The 19,848-nt window shown below is 45.9% G+C and overlaps 2 protein-coding genes across 13 annotated transcripts in view; both read left to right on the top strand.

Annotated features, from left to right (window-relative positions):
• Positions 1-1,994, top strand: part of ppp1r9a (protein phosphatase 1, regulatory subunit 9A) — a 139,395-nt gene extending 137,401 nt beyond the window's left edge. For all 11 annotated transcript variants that reach the window (XM_090209183.1, XM_036953408.2, XM_090209179.1 and 8 more), the window contains one exon: positions 366-1,994. In XM_090209183.1, the coding sequence (XP_090065309.1) occupies positions 366-578 (213 nt within the window). In that variant the 3' untranslated portion in view covers positions 579-1,994. The remainder of the gene's footprint in view (positions 1-365) is intronic.
• Positions 1,995-6,261: 4,267 nt separating this feature from the next.
• Positions 6,262-19,848, top strand: part of asb4 (ankyrin repeat and SOCS box containing 4) — a 25,179-nt gene continuing 11,592 nt past the window's right edge. The window contains exons 1-6 of one of the 2 annotated variants that reach the window (XM_036953399.2): positions 6,262-6,669; positions 10,220-10,519; positions 10,654-10,896; positions 13,783-14,030; positions 15,721-15,834; positions 16,467-16,670. In XM_036953399.2, the coding sequence (XP_036809294.2) occupies positions 6,369-6,669; positions 10,220-10,519; positions 10,654-10,896; positions 13,783-14,030; positions 15,721-15,834; positions 16,467-16,655 (1,395 nt within the window). In that variant the 5' untranslated portion in view covers positions 6,262-6,368 and the 3' untranslated portion in view covers positions 16,656-16,670. The remainder of the gene's footprint in view (positions 6,670-10,219; positions 10,520-10,653; positions 10,897-13,782; positions 14,031-15,720; positions 15,835-16,466; positions 16,671-19,848) is intronic. The other variant, XM_036953400.2, reaches the window with a different exon arrangement.

The raw sequence follows: 19,848 nt of genomic DNA, 5'->3' as shown, positions 1-19,848 counted from the left end.
GTCTGTTATAGTTCGCTGCTTGGATTGAATCCTGGCCTTAGTTACTAGTTAGTTACTAGTTAGTTACTAGTATCACCTTGTTTATGCATTGTCATTGTTTCCAGGGTGTTTGGTGCCACCTGTCAAAGTACAAGTAGTTTAACATTTTGATATAGTAATTTGCCCTGAAGCTTTGGCCCGATATAGACTGAAATTGTTACAACTCCTGTTATATTTGTTTTGTTCATAGACTAGTGCTCCTGTTCACTCACATCCCCCATCTCTGACCCTTGTCCTGTGTTTGTGTGTGTGTGTGTGTGTGCGCGTGTGCGTGTGTGTGTGTGCGTGCGTGCGTGTGTGCACACGTGTGGTGTGTGTATGTACAGACCCTTGGCGTTGCCTCCTCCCAGGACCGGGCTCTGATCAAGAAGAAGGTGAAGGATCTCAAGGTACTGATGGAGAAGGCTCGGCGGAACCGGCAAAAACTTGACAAACGGCGAGCGAAGCTTCGCAAGAAGGAGCTTGAGCAGCAAAAGAAACAGGCCCACAAACCCAGCAACAAGGGCCACTCCGAAACAGCAGGGGGTGCAGCAGAGTAACCCACGCCTTTAAGACCTACCTCTCCTTGTCTTTCTACCAACCACCGCTACCAAGTAACATCTCCAGGGATAGAAACAGTCAGCAGAAACACGGAGCTGAACACCTAACAGGGCTTGAGCTCAGGCTGTAGTGGTGGAGGCTGTCGAACTACTGTACCACCAAACAGATGATACCAAAATGAGCAGACAGTTGGATAGTAAAGATGCTGCCCCCCCACCTGCCTCTCACCTCGTAGTGTTTCCAAACCTCCTGCTCCATTACATTTGATTTATTTTGGTGTAATTTAGATATATTTATTCATTTTAAAAGTCTGAGTATCTTTTTAAAAGTCATATCACATCTGTCTGTGTTCCTCCTCTTTCTATGATTTGTTATATAAAACACCTTTAGACATAATGAAAAAGTAGTGAATGTACATATATGATAATATATTGATAAATATGTCTAATGTGCCATTTTTTATATAGAGAACATGTCTATCCTGTGCAGATAGCTAGATGGATTTATAAAATCTGAATCTCCCCTCATAGCTCTGATGAAGCACATTACATATTGTATAAAAGGCCTGTGTAGTGGATGGTGGTGCAATTACTGAATCTCACCACTAGGGGCCAGACCTGTGTAGTGGACGGTGGTGCAATTACTGAATCTCACCACTAGGGGCCAGACCTGTGTAGTGGATGGTGGTGCAATTACTGAATCTCACCACTAGGGGCCAGACCTGTGTAGTGGACGGTGGTGCAATTACTGAATCTCACCACTAGGGGCCAGACCTGTGTAGTGGATGGTGGTGCAATTACTGAATCTCACCACTAGGGGCCAGACCTGTGTAGTGGATGGTGGTGCAATTACTGAATCTCACCACTAGGGGCCAGACCTGTGTAGTGGATGGTGGTGCAATATCCAGATCTCACCACTAGGGCCCAGGCCTGCTGCTTGAATCCTACCACTGGAGAATGACAACAACACTGGAACTACTCAAGAGGAACTCAAGTCTATTGAGCAGACAAGTTTCAAGACTTAGTGGAATAAGAACCAAGCCTGTGGGAGGAACAATAAGTATTTATGTTCTTTACTGGAACTACACTGGAGGGCCCAACACTGGAAGTTAAACTACTGTATGAACTAAACCCTTTACTCTGCATACAGTAAACCTGCCTCCGTATCGTATTAGAGCACTTCACACTATGAATGACTAAAGTCGTAGTGGGTCGACTGATTCCTCTTTGTGTGAGGTGAACATTTCCATGAATTTGTAACATACCAAACCCTGCTCCAAAAACATTATGGTGGGATTTCAAGAGAAGATCCTGAGTTATGCATAATGTCGCTTCTTCAACCTCTTCCTGTAACCTGCTTTCAACCTCTAGTTGATGTTATCTAAATAAGTAAAGTAATTCCCAAACGTTGCCTTTTCATAACGCCACCCGCTTTTACCCGAGTGTTAAAATAGAGTGAGACCACATTTACTTATCCATTATTCTATTTCATTTCCCAAATGTCTCTAAGCTGGCAAATAAGATGACCATGCCGTCATTCTTTTGTGATTGGATCTTTTCAGATGATTCTCTTTGCGTTGTATGCCCTGGGATAACGCAAAGCCTCTTTGGTTAGTATTCTTAGAACAGGGCGTAGTATTTACCCCACTAACTGGGTTTATTGGTTTGTTTACGTGTTTGTTTATTTGTTTGTTTATTTGGATTCCCATTTGTTTTTTCCCGAAGCAGCAGTTACTCGTTCTGCGGTCCACAAAAACCCCCACAAAACATGACAAGTAACAAAATACTGATACACTGATAAACAACAGCAGTCACACACATTTGAAATACAACGACACACAAACAACACAACAAGAAAAATAAATCACACAACAAAACTAAACTGAAACATGAAGAAAGACACAAAATGAAAGGAGAGGGTTGTATTTGTTGTACAGGTTCATTACAGGTTCATCATGACTGGGGCCCTTGGTTTCGCCGCGGGACGTACACGATTACAAACATTGCACTAGATACATGCACGCAATACAGTCCGACCACTTTGGATTTTATATCTCAATGTTTGTTAATAGATACCTTTACCTTTTTGAAATGACATGGACATAGTTGCTGTGATGATGCTGTATGCAATATGTCTTTTGAATATATGTCAGTCATTCTGTTCCATTATCTTACCCAGGAATCATCATTTGGTCATGTTTACATACAATGTATGGCCATTGAAATGTCTCCATGACGGTGATGCTACTGTTGTTGCAACAGAGTAGGGTGAAGTTGCCCCTTGACACTGATCTTGTGTCAGTTTTGCATTTCCTCCACTAATGGTTAAGGTTAGGATTGGAGGAGAAGAAGCTGATCCTAGATCTGTACCTAGGGCAAACTTCACCCCGGAGCCTGATGCAACAGAAACATGTAAGGCAGCTTTGGATACAGTAGTTCCCATCCCTGTTAAAGGGATAGTTCACTCAAAAACAAAACACATCAGCGTCACAGTTTCTGCTCTGTACTGAAAGTGCTCTATTTTGAAAACGTGACTGCTGACACGCACAATTCTGTGGGATTGTGTTAACAGTGGACTAATGAACAAAATGCTAACGGATAGTTTTTCAGTGAACTGTCCCTTTAAAGAGAAATAAATATGATAGTACCATGCAAAGCCACTTAGATTACACTGGTATTAATGTTTATTTGATATTATTTGTAATTTTTATGCTAAAAACAAAGCATTTTGGCTATTGTTTATAATAACTTATGCAACATTAGAGTATTAACGCATAATTATAATATCGAGAAATTGTATGAATACCCTTTTGCCAAAAAAATCTAAAACAAATGTTCATAAAATGTCTTAAAAATGATCAGGAAATCGAGGGATTATCGAGGCTTGAAGTGTGTATGTTAACCCGGTTTAGGGCTCTATTCAATCCGTGGCGTTGAAGTGCGGTTTATAGTGCGGTTGACAATGAAATGCAATGTTCCCGCAGTCGCAGAGACTGCATTCATGGTAAACGCTGCATATGTCAGATCAATCGGAAATTGCCTTAACATCACGCGGATCTTCCGCGATACTTCGGCGATATGGATTGAATCCAGCCCTTAAATAGCATAACCTGAGCAACAACAACAAAATCCCCTTCCTCTTTCATTGTGATTGTAGTTGCAGTGTCCTTCCTGTCACGTTACCCCACTGCTACTCTTATAACAGAGCGTCTGGGGTTATGCTACGATGAAACCCTTTTCAACACTACTCCAACCTATTCCCAACGCTCACCCACCCAGTCTACCATTGGATAGTACTCTATGACTTTTGTATGTACAGTAAAAGCTGAAAGCAATATGTTGTATTAAGAAGCCTTGTTTTCTACTGTGTCAGTACGCTGCCTGTGTACAGTTTATGTGACCTTTGGGGCTGGGGTTGTGGCTGTGGCTGGGGTTGGGGTTGTGGCTGTGGCTGGGGTTGGGGTTGTGGCTGTGGCTGGGGTTGGGGTTGGGGCTGTGGTTGCTTGCGGTTGGGGCTGTGGTTGGGGCTTGGGGTTGGGGCTGTGGCTGTGGCTGTTGCTGGGAGAGAGAGATAATCAGGACTGATAGGCTAGCTGTGCTTCTTTTTCCCCTCGCTTTCTTTTTTTCTCATTTTCTTACTCTCCCTCATTTGCATTCTGAAAAGTTGAAAGGGCAACTATCTGTCACACTGAATAACATGGAACCGAGTCACTGGAACCGAGTCGCTGGATCAGGGTCACTGGAACAGGGTCACTGGAACAGGGTCACTGGATCAGAGTCACTGGAACAGGGTCACTGGATCAGGGTCACTGGAACAGGGTCACTGGATCAGGGTCACTGGATCAGGGTCACTGGAACAGGGACACTGGAACAGGGTCACTGGATCAGGGTCACTGGATCAGGATCACTGGATCAGGGTCACTGGATCAGGGTCACTGGAACAGGGTCACTGGATCAGGGTCACTGGAACAGGGTCACTGGATCAGAGTCACTGGATCAGGGTCACTGGATCAGGGTCACTGGAACAGGGACACTGGAACAGGGTCACTAGATCAGGGTCACTGGAACAAGGTCACTGGATCAGAGTCACTGGAACAGGGTCACTGGAACAGAGTCGCTGTCATTGTTCCGTTGTTTTCCTTCTCCTTTCTACTGTGTTGCGTCTCATGCAGTCATCACATTTTCTCCAAACCAGTGCTAGAACAGCACTGAGCCTGTATAAAAAAACATGTTGAAGGTAAAGCTTTTCTATGTTTTTGTCATGTCCTTCTCTAGCTCTGGTCCAGGGCGTTAGTGCACGTTCAGAGGCAGAGGCAACTCGTTGTTGTTGTCATCGCAATGGACCAGAGCTAGTCCTTTTCTACCTGTATAAAGAACCCCAGGTACCATGATGATGCCTGTATAGAGTCCTAGTAGCATCCTCAATATGAATTGAACTCATTATTTTAGTGGTGAATCAGGTGACTTTGTCTGGGGCTACAACAACAATGTGTGCTGTTGGGGATAAGGGAGGACTGGAGCTGGGAACCACTGACCTATATAGGGCGCCATCTTGGATGCACAACGTAGCCTCTATTACTCATGTTAAATAAACCCCTCCAGATGAGTTGAACCTGTCAGACTGAGAGTTTATTCCAAACCCACCTTGTGTTTCTGTTTTTCTCTCTTAGTATCCTTGTGGTATGAGTTATGAGTGAGTATTTGTTTGCAATACTGCATCTCCTGTTTCCAGTTGCATTTATGTGGTTAAATGCTGCTCTGTGTAAAGATTCTAAACTACACAGCCAGCGCAGACACAGCGCACCCAACACACCGCAGCATTACATACTCAGATGACATAGAAGGATATGGAACGGATTGTGTGCGTCCATTATGACACCCAATACCCATTCAGTGCATTACTTTTGACCAGGGCCCATCGGGCTATGTAGGGAATAGGGTGTCATTTGGGACAAAGTCATTGATTCACAACCTGTAGGCCAGTGGAGGCTTCTGAGGGGAGGACGGCTCATAATAATGGGGGTAACTGAGCAAATGGAACCACATGGAAACTATGGTTTTGTTAATACCATTTCACCTATTCCTCTCCAGTCATTACCATGAGACCTTCCTCCCCAATCTAGGTGCCACCAACCTCCTGTGATGTAGGTTAGCTTATATACACTCATATCACACCCTGCAGACAGTGAATCATCAATTCCAGGTACATTTCACAGAGCTTTGCAGAATGCATAGAGTACACGTGTTCACTCTTAACCTTGCTTGGCTCCCCTTGTGTCCACATGGAGCTAAATATAAATGTCTGTTTGTATACTATTATTATCACCTGACCATGTGACTGTGAGCACCCCCCCCCCCCCCATAATGCTATTCTGTCAGAATGTGCACACTTGAGGATCAACACTGGCCAACCCACGTCTGCCTGGTTCAATCACAACTGAACTGAGTCCCAGGCAATTGCGTCCAAAATGACACCATATTTCCCTTTATAGTGCACTACTTTTGACCATAGCCCTATGGGTAGTCTCTCTAAACATTTTGCTGTTGCCTAGGGCCTGGTTTTCTAGACTACACTGTGGGTGCAATTTTGGGACTGAACCCAACTCCCACCTTCCTATCTATTTATAACCTGCCTAATAACATGACTCTAGAGGGATTGAATTTCATACCCCGCTCTCTTTCCGTCCTTCCCTCTCTTTCACTTCCTCCCTTCCTCTCTCTTTCTAGAATCCTGGTGTGGTGTGTTGTGGACACTGTCACTTCAATAGGATACCCCCAGAGAGGGAGGGGATGTCTATGTGTGTCCATGTAAGCCTAATACTATCCACTATTCATGACATCATCAGAAGGTGCCTCCATGCCTTGGTGAGAGCAGTAGTAACACCAGAAGAAGAGAAGGGACGGTGGGCCATGGAGGAGCTGCTGACCCCCAGACAACAGACTGCTAGGCAGATCAAGGCCCGTTTCCTGGAGGCCCTACAGACCAACAACGTAACGGAGGTCCTGGAGATACTGTACACCACCAACCTGGACATCGACACTGTGCTGGAGGTGGAGGACAAACGCATGATCCTGGCCTCATACAAGCAAGGTAGGGTTGCGGTTGTGCTAGTGAGTTTGGATTCCAGACTAGGGTTGTGCATTGTAGGAGTATGCAGGAACTAAGGTAAAGGCATGGTTGTGATTTCATTCACGCATGGTAAAGATGAATACTGATATCACTTTTGACTGACTAATGTTGGCCTCCATGTGTGGTGGGGGGTTTGATGCAACAGGGATATCATTGCATTGGTTTAACTCTATGCATTAGATGATACCTTACTGGTACTGTATGTCTGACAATGCATATACTCAGGGTATTCAAAGCAGATTTGTGGCTAGGCTGCATTAGTTTAGATAGGGTGTGGTGGGTTATTTAACTGTCAACGGTGCTTATAATACAGGCGTTGCGGTGTAGTGTAGAATACCCCCACTTGATGGCGCTAGAACTCCATCAGACCCACTTAGAGTACCCTGGGTAGAGTGATGTCCAGGGAGAGTTTCTGGAGTTGGAAAAGGCACAAGATGATTGACTTTCTTGTTATTATTCTCCTCATGCATACCATTATATTCACTCCTGTTTTTTGTGGCACCTTATATAGTAACGCTTGGTAAAGGCTCCCGAGTGGAGCAGCGATCTAAGGCACTGCATCTCAGTGGTCGAGGTGTCTCTACAGACACACTGGTTTGAATCCAGGCTGTATCACAACTGGCCGTGATTGGGAGTCCCATAGGGTGGCGCACAATTGGCCGGTGTAGGCCGTCATTGTAAATAATAATTTGTTCTTAAACTGACTTGCCAAGTTAGAATACAGCAATTACCCCTGCTATTAGACAAGGTAACCGAATGTGCAAAAGGCATTCAGACACTCTTGGTGGAACATTTTCATTTTAGTAATTTAGGTGACGCTCTTATCCAGAGCGACTTACAGTTAGTGCATTCACCTTAAGATTTACTACATGACCAAAAGTATGTAGACAACTGCTTGTCGAACATCTCATTTCAAAATCATGGGCATTAATATGTAGTTGATCCTCCCTTTGCTGCTATAACAGCCTTCACTTTTCTGGGAAGGCTTTCCACTAGATGTTGGAACATTGCTGCGGGGGCTTGCTTCCATTCAACCACAAGAGCATTAGTGAGGTCGAGCACTGGTGTTGGGCGATTAGGCCTGGCTCGCAGTCTGCGTTCCAATTCATCCCAAAGGTGTTCGATGTGGTTGAGGTCAGGGCTCTGTGCAGGCCAGTCAAGTTCTTCCACATCGATCTTGACAAACCATTTCCGTATGGACCTCGCTTTGTGCACGGGGGCATTGTCATGCAGAAACGAGAAAGGGCCTTCCCCAAAACTTTGCCACAATATGGGAAGCACAGAATCGTCTCGAATGTCGTTGTATGACACAGTGTTCAGATTTCCCCTCACTGGAAACAAGGGGCCTTGCCCGAACCATGAAAAACAGACCCAGACCATTATTCATCCTCCATCAAACTTTACAGTTGGCACTATGTACTGGGGCAGGTCAAACCCAGATTCATCTGACGGACTGCCAGATGATGAAGCATGATTCATCACTCCAGAGAATGCATTTCCACTGCTCCAGAGTCCAATGGCGGTGAGCTTTACACCACTCCAGTTGACGCTTGGCATTGTGCATGGCTGCTTGGCCATGGGAACCCATTTCATGAAGCTCCCGACGAACAGTTCTTGTGCTGATGTTGCTTCCAAAGGCAGTTTGGAAATCGGTAGTGAGTGTTGCAACCGAGGACAGATGATTTTTACTCACAACGCGCTTCAGCCCTCTGCGGTCCTGTTCTGTGAGCTTGTGTGGCCTACCACATCATGGCTGAGCCGTTGTTGCTCCTAGACGTTTCCACTTCACAATAACAGCACTTACAGTTGACCGGGGCAGCTCTAGCAGGGCAGAAATTTGGCCAACTGACTTGTTGGAAAGGTGGCATTCTGTGACGGTGCCATATTGTAAGTCACTGAGCTCTTCAGTAAGGCCATTCTACTGACAATGTTTGTCTATGGAAATTGCATGGCTGTGTGCTCAATTTTATACACCTGTCAGCAACTAATTTGAAGGGGTGTCCACATACGTTTGTATATATAGTGTAGCAAGGTGGGACAACCTTGCTACACTAGTAAGTATATTTTTCTCAATAAAGTAGGAAGTCACGTACGAGTGTTAGTTCACGAAAGGCAATCTATTTTGGGGGGTGCGAGGGTGCTGTGGGATTATTTAAGATACTCTTTAGTGTTTCAGATGTTTTCGGTAGATGGGTAGGGACTCTGCTGTCCAAGATTCAGGGGGAAGCTGGTTCCACTATTGGTTGCCAGGACAGAGAAGAGCTTAGACTGGGCTGAGTGGGAGTTTCCCTCCCGTAGGTGTGGGAGGACCAAGAGGTGGCAGACCGGAGTATTCTGGTTGGGGTGTAGGGTTTGAGCAAAGCCTGAAGATAGGGAGGGGCAATTTCTCTTGCTGCTCCGTAGGCAAGTACCATGGTCTTATAGTGGATGTGAGCTTCAACTGAAACTTGGAAAGGGTGAACCCCGGCTGGGCTGCGGCATTCTGGATAAGTTGCAGGGGTTTGATGGCACAAGCGGGGAGCCAAGCAAACAGCAAGTTGCAGTAGTCCGGACGGGAGATGACAAGTGCCTGGATTAGGACCTGAACCAATTCTTGTGTGAGGTAGGATCGTACTCTACGGATGTTGTACAGCATGAACATGCAGGAGTGAGTCACTGCTTTGATGTTTGCAGAGAACGACATGGTGTTGTCCAGGGTCAAGTCAAGGTTATTTGCACTCTGGGACGGGGACACTGTGGAGTTATAAATTGTGATGGAGAGGTCTTGTAGCGACAGGCCTTCCCCGGGAAGAGAGCAGCTCCGTCTTGTCGAGGTTGAGCTTGAGGTGGTGGCCCGACATCCAAGCTGAGATATCTGCCAGGCACTCAAAAATGTGTGTTGCCACCTGGGTGTCAGAAGGGGGAAGGAGAAAAGTAGTTAAGTGTCATCTGCATAGCAATGATAGGAGAGACCATATAGAGAGCGAGGAGAGGGCCTAGAACCGAACCCTGAGGGACACCAGTAGTGAGAGTACGTGGTGCAGACACAGATCCTCTCCACGTCACCTGGTAAGAGCGGCCTGTCAGGTAGGATGGGATCCAAGAGTGTGCAGACCCTAAGACGGCCAGCCCTGAGAGGGTGGAGAGGAGGATATGATGGTTCATGGTATCGAAGGCAGCGGATAGATCTAGGAGGATGAGAACAAAGGAGAGAGAGTCAGATTTGGCAGCGTGGAGATCCACCGTAACACAGAGGGGTCGAGTATTGGTTTCTTGAGGAGTGGAGCGACTTGGGACATTTTGAAGTCAGAGGGGATGCAGCCAGTGGTCAGGAATGAATTGATGAGGGAAGTGAGGAGAAGGTCTCCAGAGATGCTCTGGAGAAGGGAGGAGGAGATGGGATTGAGCTGGTAGGTTGTCGGGTGACCGGAGCTCACTACTCTCAGGATGCCATTGGGAGAGAGAGGGGAGATTGAGGCTCAATAATGATGGTAAAACGTTATTATTTGTAATGTTTTTTTCACTACTCTAGGTTTCTGGTTGCCAGACTACAAGCTAGAGTGTTCTTGGGCGATGGCCCTCCACGTCTGTGTAATGTACAACTACCTGGAGACAGCTCTGGTGCTGCTGCAGAAGGGGGCGGCGGTTAACAGGAAGCCCAATGGGAAGACCCCGCTTCACGTGGCCTGTACGGTCGCCCACGGCGACTGTGTGGCCCTGTTATTGGGCCACGGGGCGAGGGTCAACAGCCTGTCTCTGAGTGGACACACACCACTACACTACTGTATAACTAAAGAGTCTGTGGACTGTGCCAAGCAACTCATCCTTAATGGTGAGAATGGATGGAGATTAAATAAAAGTGTTCAGTGCAGGTTAAATCATGTTATTTTGAGGTTGCCATCTCTTTGGATATGCAAAATCATATCATTAAGTAGGCCTACTGCCCCCTTCCCTCCCTACCTCCAGGGGGCAATGTGAACAAGCCCAGTCAGAGCAAAGACGAGGACACACCTTTACACACCGCAGCCCGCCTGGGAATCCCTGAGCTGGTGGCTCTCTACATCTCCCACGGGGCCCAGGTGGATGCGGTCAACTCCCTCCAGGAGACGCCCCTGATCACTGCAGCCTTCTGGGCCCTGGACATCCGTGAACAGACCTACAGCGAGGACCACCACCTGGTCTGCCGCATTCTGCTGGACCACGGCGCAGGTGAGGTAAAACGGATTGGTGTTCTGGGTCACTCCTAACAGATTTTTTATTTTATTTATTTATTTCACCTTTATTTAACCAGGTAGGCCAGTTGAGAACAAGTTCTCATTTACAACTGCGACCTGGCCAAGATAAAGCAAAGCAGTGCAACACAAAAAACAACACAGAGTAACACAATAGAAAAAATCTATATACAGTGTGTGCAAATGAGGTAAGATTAGGGAGATAAGGCAATAAATAGGCCGTAGTGGCGAAGTATTTATAATTTAGCAATTAAAGACTGGAGTGATAGATGTGCAGAAGATGAATGTGCAAGTCGAGATACTGGGGTGCAATGGAGCAACAACAAAAAAATAACAATATGGGGATGAGGTAGTTTGATGGGCTATTTACAGATGGGCTATGTACAGGTGCAATGATCTGTGAGCTGCTTTGACAGATGATGCTTAAAGTTAGTGAGGGAGATATGAGTCTCCAGCTTCAGTGATACTTGCAATTTGTTCCAGTCGTTGGCAGCAGAGAACTGGAAGGCAAGGCGGCCAAAGTAGGAATAGGCTTTGGGGGTGACCAGTGAAATATACCTGCTGGAGAGCGTGCTACGGGTGGGTGCTGCTATGGTGACCAGTGAGCTGAGATAAGGTGGGGCTTTACCTAGCAAAGACATATAGATGACCTGGAGCCAGTGGGTTTCGCAAGAAATATGAAGCGAGGGCCAGCCAACGAGAGCATACAGGTCGCAGTGGTGGGTAGTATATGGTAGTATATGGGGCTTTGGTGACAAAAACGGATGGCACTATGATAGACTACATCCAATTTGCTGAGTAGAGTGTTGGAGGCTATTTTGAAAATGATATCGCCAAAGTCAAGGATCGGTAGGATAGTCAGTTTTACGAGGGTATGTTTAGCAGCATGAGTGAAGGAGGCTTTGTTGCGAAATAGGTAGCCGATTCTAGATTTCATTTTGCATTGGAGATGCTTAATGTGAGTCTGGAAGGAGAGTTTACAGTGTAACCAGACACCTAGGTTTTTGTAATTGTTCACATATTCTACGTCAGAACCGTCCAGAGTAGTGATGGTGGGCAGGTGGGCAGGTGTGGGCAGCGATCGGTTGAAGAGCATGCATTTAGTTTTACTTGCATTTAAGAGCAGTTGGAGGCCACGGAAGGAGAGTTGTATGGCATTGAAGCTCATCTGGAGGTTAGTTAACACAGTGTCCACAGAAGGGCCAGAAGTATGATGAGGTCTGGGGCCGTACTGTATGTATCAAGCATCTCAAAGTAGGAGTGCTGATCTAGGATCAGGTCCCCCCTGTCCATGTTGTCTTATTGATTGTAATCTTAAAACCCCTTAGAGTCGATGTCCGCGCAGAAATCTAATTACAATATTTTTAAAGTGTCAGTTTAAGCTAGATATATCTGTTTTTTGCATTGAATCAATCCACTGAATCCATATATGTCGGCCTTCTGCATCTGTGGTGAAAGGTGACAGAGCTAGAGCATCTGTGGTGAAAGGTGACAGAGCTAGAGCATCTGTGGTGAAAGGTGACAGAGCTAGAGCATCTGTGATGAAAGGTGACAGAGCTAGAGCATCTGTGGTGAAAGGTGACAGAGCTAGAGCAGTGTTTGTCATCCTGAAAATCGGTCTTCTCACAGCCGATCTGCCAACGGACAGTTTTGGCTACACACCCCTCTGTGGAAAGGTGAGACTCTCACAAACACGTACGTATGTACATGTCGGTTGCACACAGGCCTCACAAGACTCGTCTCAAGGTCCCCGGTACCAGCTGAAAAAATTTATGGAAGTATATATGGAGTGCCAAAAATAAGGCATAGGACAGATACTTCAGAACAAACTTCCTACAGATGTTTTGGGGGACTATCTGTTGTTCCTTGTAGTGAATCTGTTAGTCAATGCGTTTGTACAGGCTAATAGCAGTAATGCCAAAAATATTTTTTCAGCAAATATTTTTTATATGTCATTTTTTTATTCTTCAAGGCGTTTTAAATTCAAAATCACATAGCTAAATGATCCTTGGTATGACTTTCTTAAAACATTTCCATATAGCTTAGTAGAACCCTACCCCCTCCCACGGCTTAGACAGGGCTTAGACTCTTATGGGTTAACAGCAAAACCGATCCTAAATCAGCACTTCACTCTGAGACGCTTGATACGGCTCCTTATAAGGCTTGGATTTACATCATGGTTCACCTCGTCAGATGCATTATCATCGTCAGGATGCAAAATGACTTTGCCTCACATCATATCTTCTAGGCATTTGTCTAGGTAATTGTGTATGCTAATTACTGGTAGAAAAAAAGGAGGAAAACTACATTACTGTTAACCCTTTGTTGGTTCCAGACCCTAACCCTTTGTTGGTTCCAGACCCTAACCCTTTGTTGGTTCCAGACCCTAACCCTTTGTTGGTTCCAGACCCTAACCCTTTGTTGGTTCCAGACCCTAACCCTTTGTTGGTTCCAGACCCTAACGCTTTGTTGGTTCCAGACCCTAACCCTTTGTTGGTTCCAGACCCTAACCCTTTGTTGGTTCCAGACCCTAACCCTTTGTTGGTTCCAGGCCCTAACCCTTTGTTGGTTCCAGACCCTAACCCTTTGTTGGTTCCAGACCCTAACCCTTTGTTGGTTCCAGACCCTAACCCTTTGTTGGTTCCAGGCCCTAACCCTTTGTTGGTTCCAGACCCTAACCCTTTGTTGGTTCCAGACCCTAACCCTTTGTTGGTTCCAGACCCTAACCCTTTGTTGGTTCCAGGCCCTAACCCTTTGTTGGTTCCAGACCCTAACCCTTTGTTGGTTCCAGGCCCTAACCCTTTGTTGGTTCCAGACCCTAACCCTTTGTTGGTTCCAGACCCTAACCCTTTGTTGGTTCCAGACCCTAACCTGTATGAAGACGACTATAAGACAGCCCTGCACAAGGCCTCCTGGAACTGTGACCACGTGCTGATGCAGATGCTGCTGGAGGCGGGGGCGGACACTACGACCATGGACATCAACGGCTGTGAACCCATCCAGTATGTCCTGAAGGTCACCTCCGTCAGGCCCATGGCCATCCCTGAGCTCTGTTACCAGCTGCTGCTCAATTTTGGAGCTCCACGGGTCTACCCGCCGCAGTTCCACAAGGTAGGGGGTACACTTTGGTGGTCATTAGTGATACCCGCCTGAGTTCTACAAGGTAGGGGAAACACTTTGGTGGTCAGTGGAGATACCCGCCTGAGTTCTACAAGGTAGGGGAAACACTTTGGTGGTCAGTGGAAATACCCGCCTGAGTTCTACAAGGTAGGGGAAACACTTTGGTGGTTAGTGGAGATACCCGCCTGAGTTCTACAAGGTAGGGGAAACACTTTGGTGGTCAGTGGAGATACCCGCCTGAGTTCTACAAGGTAGGGGAAACACTTTGGTGGTCAGTGGAGATACCCGCCTGAGTTCTACAAGGTAGGGGAAACACTTTGGTGGTCAGTGGAGATACCCGCCTGAGTTCTACAAGGTAGGGGCAACACTTTGGTGGTCAGTGGAGATACCCGCCTGAGTTCTACAAGGTAGGGGAAACACTTTGGTGGTCAGTGGAGATACCCGCCTGAGTTCTACAAGGTAGGGGAAACACTTTGGTGGTCAGTGGAGATACCCGCCTGAGTTCTACAAGGTAGGGGAAACACTTTGGTGGTCAGTGGAGATACCCGCCTGAGTTCTACAAGGTAGGGGAAACACTTTGGTGGTCAGTGGAGATACCTGCCGGAGTTCAGTGGTGTAAAGTACTTAATTAAGTAAAAATACTTTAAAGGACTACTTAAGTCCTTTTTGGGGCTATCTGTACTTGACAATATATATTTTTGACAACTTTTACTTCACTACATTCCTAAATAAAATAATGTACTTTTTACTCCATACATTTTCCCTGACACCCAAAAGTATTCGTTACACTTTGACAGGAAAATGGTCCAATTCACACACTTATCAAGAGAAGATCCTTGGTCATCTACTGCCTCTGATCTGGTGAACTCAGTAAACAAACACGCTTTGATTGTAAATGATGTCCCAGTGTTGAACACTGCAAGAGTCACACAAAACAACATGTTGGTAAAACAGTTCTAGCCTGTCTATTGGTAACAGAGTTGACATGTTATGCCCAACCCGCTCAGTGTTCCACCACAAAACAACATGTTGGTAAAACAGTTCTAGCCTGTCTATTGGTAACAGAGTTGACATGTTATGCCCAACCCGCTCAGTGTTCCACCACAAAACAACATGTTGGTAAAACAGTTCTAGCCTGTCTATGGGTAACAAGAGTTGACATGTTATGCCCAACCCGCTCAGTGTTCCACCACAAAACAACACAAAATGTCCAAAAAGAGTAGAATCAGCTCACCTGCTTATACACTAGGATTTGACTATTAGATATTCAATGTTTCTTTTAGAAAACTAATTTAAAAAATGAATAGTTTCACCATAAAATGAAGGACAGACATTTGATGTGATTAGATGAATCACTAATCACATGGAATAAATAATATTCTTTGGAAATAACTAGGGCAATGATGGTGAAAACGTTGTACAATGTTGGGGTTAAGTGGGTTCAAATCTTCCTAGAAGTCACAGAATGTAACAAATGTAACAAATTTGCCATTTTAGCAATTCTTAATTAATATGAATAATCTGATTTATAGAATGTTCTATGTGGTCTATATTAAAGGCCATGTCATTTCATATAACAGGCTTTTAAGATTCAATATTGGTGCACAATTCCTACTTAAAATATCAAAGGAATGCAAAAGGAACTAATTTGGTGGAACGACCCATTTGTCTAATTCTGTAGGTGTTGCAGGCCTGCCATGAGTGTCCCAATGCAGTGGAAGTCATGATGAACTCATATGAGCGCATCAAACCCACCAACAAGTGGAGATCATCCATTCCTGAAGCCTCCTACAAGGTAACCCACAAAAATACAGTGTCAAATCTCATTGTTGGACTTTGAAGTATAATAAAGTTAAACAAATCGAAATGTTGCTGACTTAGTTGCACACTAATCAGGACCAGTCTTAGACACATTTATTATGATATAATCACCCCAAAGGGATTATGCGTATCCTCCATATTATAGTGAATTTGAACCCGGGTCCAGTGACTGTCAACCCAACACGTTAGTCGTTACGCCCAGAGATCCGAACCTTTTGACAAGGTGTTGGGTTAAGGTCGCTGTGTGTTGGGTTAAGGTCGCTGTGTGTTGGGTTAAGGTCGCTGTGTGTTGGGTTAAGGTCGCTGTGTGTTGGGTTAAGGTCACTGTGTGTTGGGTTAAGGTCGCTGTGTGTTGGGTTAAGGTCACTGTGTGTTGGGTTAAAGTCACTGTGTGTTGGGTTAAGGTCACTGTGTGTTGGGTTAAGGTCACTGTGTGTTGGGTTAAGGTCGCTGTGTGTTGGGTTAAAGTCACTGTGTGTTGGGTTAAGGTCACTGTGTGTTGGGTTAAGGTCACTGTGTGTTGGGTTAAGGTCACTGTGTGTTGGGTTAAAGTCACTGTGTGTTGGGTTAAGGTCGCTGCAATAGGTTTCTGTTTTGTTTCTCCAGCAACATGAGGAATTCTATGAGTCCATGTTTGCTGTGTGCTCCAACACTCCTCGTTGTCTGATGCACCTGGCCAGGTGTGCTGTCAGGAGGGCTATGGAGAACCGCTGTCACACTGGGGTAGGGACCCTCCCCCTACCTCCCCCCATCCAGAGATACCTGCTACTGGAACCTGAGGGGACCTTCTATTGATGGACTTCTGACTAGGTGTTTGGCTGAATGATCTACCTTTAGAGAACAGCTACCCTGAGTGTTACAAGAGACAGTATCTGATGCTATTGGTAGTAGTATATATGGTGGGTAGTTTAGGTTAGTTAGTGCTTAACTAGGTGCACAGGTATACAGCACACTGCCACTTCCACACTCTATCCCTAGGTGGCAGCAGCAACCGGGTCAGGTGCTAAGCTCTGCCAGGAAGCCTCGATAAACAGTGGATTGCTCCCAGGCGGGGGCAATAAGTGACTGCAGGTGATTGCAAAGAGGGAGGTTGGCCAGCCAGCGTTTGTGTAAAAACTTGTTGTGGGCCTTTTGTATATTATTTTGTATATCACTACTTGAACGAATGCCAACCACAAGTATAGAGTTGAGACAGAGATCGACCTGAACTTGGTAAGTTTGCTGTCTCCTCGGACACAGTTATTCAACACCTGGCCCGCTTAGTCTTTCTTCTCATGTTAATACACACATTTAGATAAATGACAGATCATTTAGCCAAGCCTAGGACCCCTAGACATATAGTGTAGTGATAAAGGAAGTCTGGCCAGGTGCTTTCCTAACACTATCACTTAGGTCCAGTCATTGAAACAGGAAATAAAACATAAAAAACTGTACTAAGAGATGCTGTAGCTGAAAGTGGAACCAAAAGAGATGACGATAGCACTGCCTAGCAGTCGAGGCTAACACTGGGTCAAACACACTGACTGGATATCCTGATCTTACAGTAGATTCCAGTCTATTGTGATAATGACATATGAGGACATTGGTCTTCTTTAGCCCGACGTGGTGGATTAATGGATGTCTGTTTGACAGATGGATGAATGGATGTATCAGTCTGACAGCTGAAGCTTCTTTTAGACATTAATACTGGATGTCCTGGTCTATGATGTCACTTGTTGGTGTGACACCAAGGATCCACTGCAGCACTGTCTGACTCCCTCCCTCCCTCCCTCCCTCCCTCCTTCCTTCCCTCCCTCCCTCCCTCCCTCCCTCCCTCCCTCCCTCCCACCTCCCTTCCCTCTCCCTTCCCTCTCCCCCTCCCTTCCCTCCTCTCCCTTCCCTCTCCCTTCCCTCTCCCCCACCCCTCCCTTCCCTCCTCTCCCTTCCCTCTCCCCCTCCCACCTCCCTTCCCTCTCCCCCTCCCTTCCCTCTCCCTTCCCCCTCCCACCTCCCTTCCCTCTCCCTTCCCTCTCCCCCTCCCTTTCATCTCCCTTCCCCCTCCCACCTCCCTTCCCTCTCCCTTCCCCCTCCCACCTCCCTTCCCTCTCCCTTCCCTCTCCCCCTCCCTTCCCTCTCCCCCTCCCTCCCTCCCTTCCCTCTCCCCCACCTCTCCCTTCCCTCCTCTCCCTTCCCTCTTTCTTCCCTCTGCCTTTGTATATTTTTCTCCTTCCCTCCCTTCTCTCTTCTCCCCCTCCCTCTCTTTCTTTATCACTTCCCCCCTTCTCCCTCCCTCTCTCTGTGTGGGTAACCCCATGACTCACCACAATGGGTTTCACCCAGCAACCAGTGCACCCTGCTCTCACACGCTCCTTTCAAAAGGACAAATACTTGGCAGTTCACTCAAGACATTTCCAGTGTGTTTCCATTCACTTGATAGTGCTGACAGTGTGTTGCCCAGACATCATCACAGGGACTCGCTATCTTTAGTTCTAAGACAAATGTTTTTGGAATACTCTGATAATGACTGTGTTGTCGAAGGTTGTGTTATTTTGAATCATTTTTATGCTGCTGCAATCTCTGTGTTTACATCTGCCCAAAGGTAGGCAGTAGACCAGCTGGGAGGAATGCATGACTTCTTGAAATAGTTAGCATTGCACAGATGTACAGTATCCTACAGCATGCACTTGGAGACTTATACGTTCAATAAAGCATCTATTCAATGGCAACACAGCACACAAGAATGATGTATGGTCTCTAAATAGCTTCCCCTTTGTGTTGATCCTCTCCAGAGTAGTTAAGATGAAGTAGTTCACTCTTTATGACTGAGCTCCTATCACCTTTAAGGCTTCGATGGCTCTGTATATTGTATTAAATGTAACCTTTACCTTCAAGCTCCATACCCAAATGTCTTTATAATGGTGGGTCTATTTCAATCAACATTAGGTATAATTTGCGATGGTGATAGATAATAGCAGAAAGCATAGAGGGAGCACTTCAGAGACTTAGGCTGAATAGAGCAAGCCTTCTAAGCTATTAATCCTTCTGTTAGAGAGGAGATCCCGAAGCGCGTCGCTGAGAGAGAGGTGAACTGGCAGCCGTACACTCAGAGGCTGAGCAACAGGGTTCTGTACTTTACATAATGAGGAGAGAACAAACACAACTCTCCATCTGTATAGTCCTGTAGTCTCATAAACCAGGTATTATATATGAACAGATGAATTCTCTATAGAGAAAGAGCAGAGTGGTTTAGGAAGTTACACTAGAAAGGAGAGAGGATGTGGAGGAGTCAATAGTTTTGTTAGTAAGTTTGTGTGTGTAGGGGGATCTTGCAGTAACACGTGTCTTTTGGTCTAACATGTGAAGGGTCACTAGAGTGTGACATGTTCAATGCGCCAGTAGTCAATGAGGCTTCCAATGGTCTGGTAATGGATGGTGATGACTGTGAAAGGAGTCCTAAACAACCCAGTACACAGGGGCAGTGTTGTTATTGAGAATGGACTGTCAATTACTTAAGACGACTACTGTCTTTTATATTCATATGTTATTTATTCTTTAACATCTCTACCTGTGCCGTTTTACAGGACTTTGTTGTGTAGTAGGAGCCTTGTTTGTGACAGTCCAGTCCGCGTAACATGCTGTAATGCAGGGATCATCAACTAGATTCAGCCGTGGGCCGTTTTTTATCATGAGCGGATGTGTTGGGGGGCCGGAACATCATTACCATTAATTTGTAGACTACAAGGAGGCCTAACAGAGCTCCTACTAAATGATTTGGTGTAAATATATGCATATCACTAAGAACCGGGGTAGGCAACTCTGTTCCTGGAGTGCCGCAGGTACTTCAGGATTTTATCCCAACTAGGCACCACACCTGACCAACTGAGCTAATTGATCAGTTCAGTGACTACCTGAATTCAACACGCCTGGTCTTCCAGGTCAGTTAAATCAGAATGTAGGAAGTGCCTGCGGCCCTCCAGGACCAGGGTTGCCTACCCGACTTATAATGAAC

Source organism: Oncorhynchus mykiss, chromosome 18 (genome assembly GCF_057628025.1).
Source record: "Oncorhynchus mykiss isolate SJ-2025 chromosome 18, ASM5762802v1, whole genome shotgun sequence".
Taxonomy (NCBI): Eukaryota; Metazoa; Chordata; class Actinopteri; order Salmoniformes; family Salmonidae; genus Oncorhynchus; species Oncorhynchus mykiss.
This window is presented reverse-complemented; position numbering and strand designations above follow the sequence as displayed.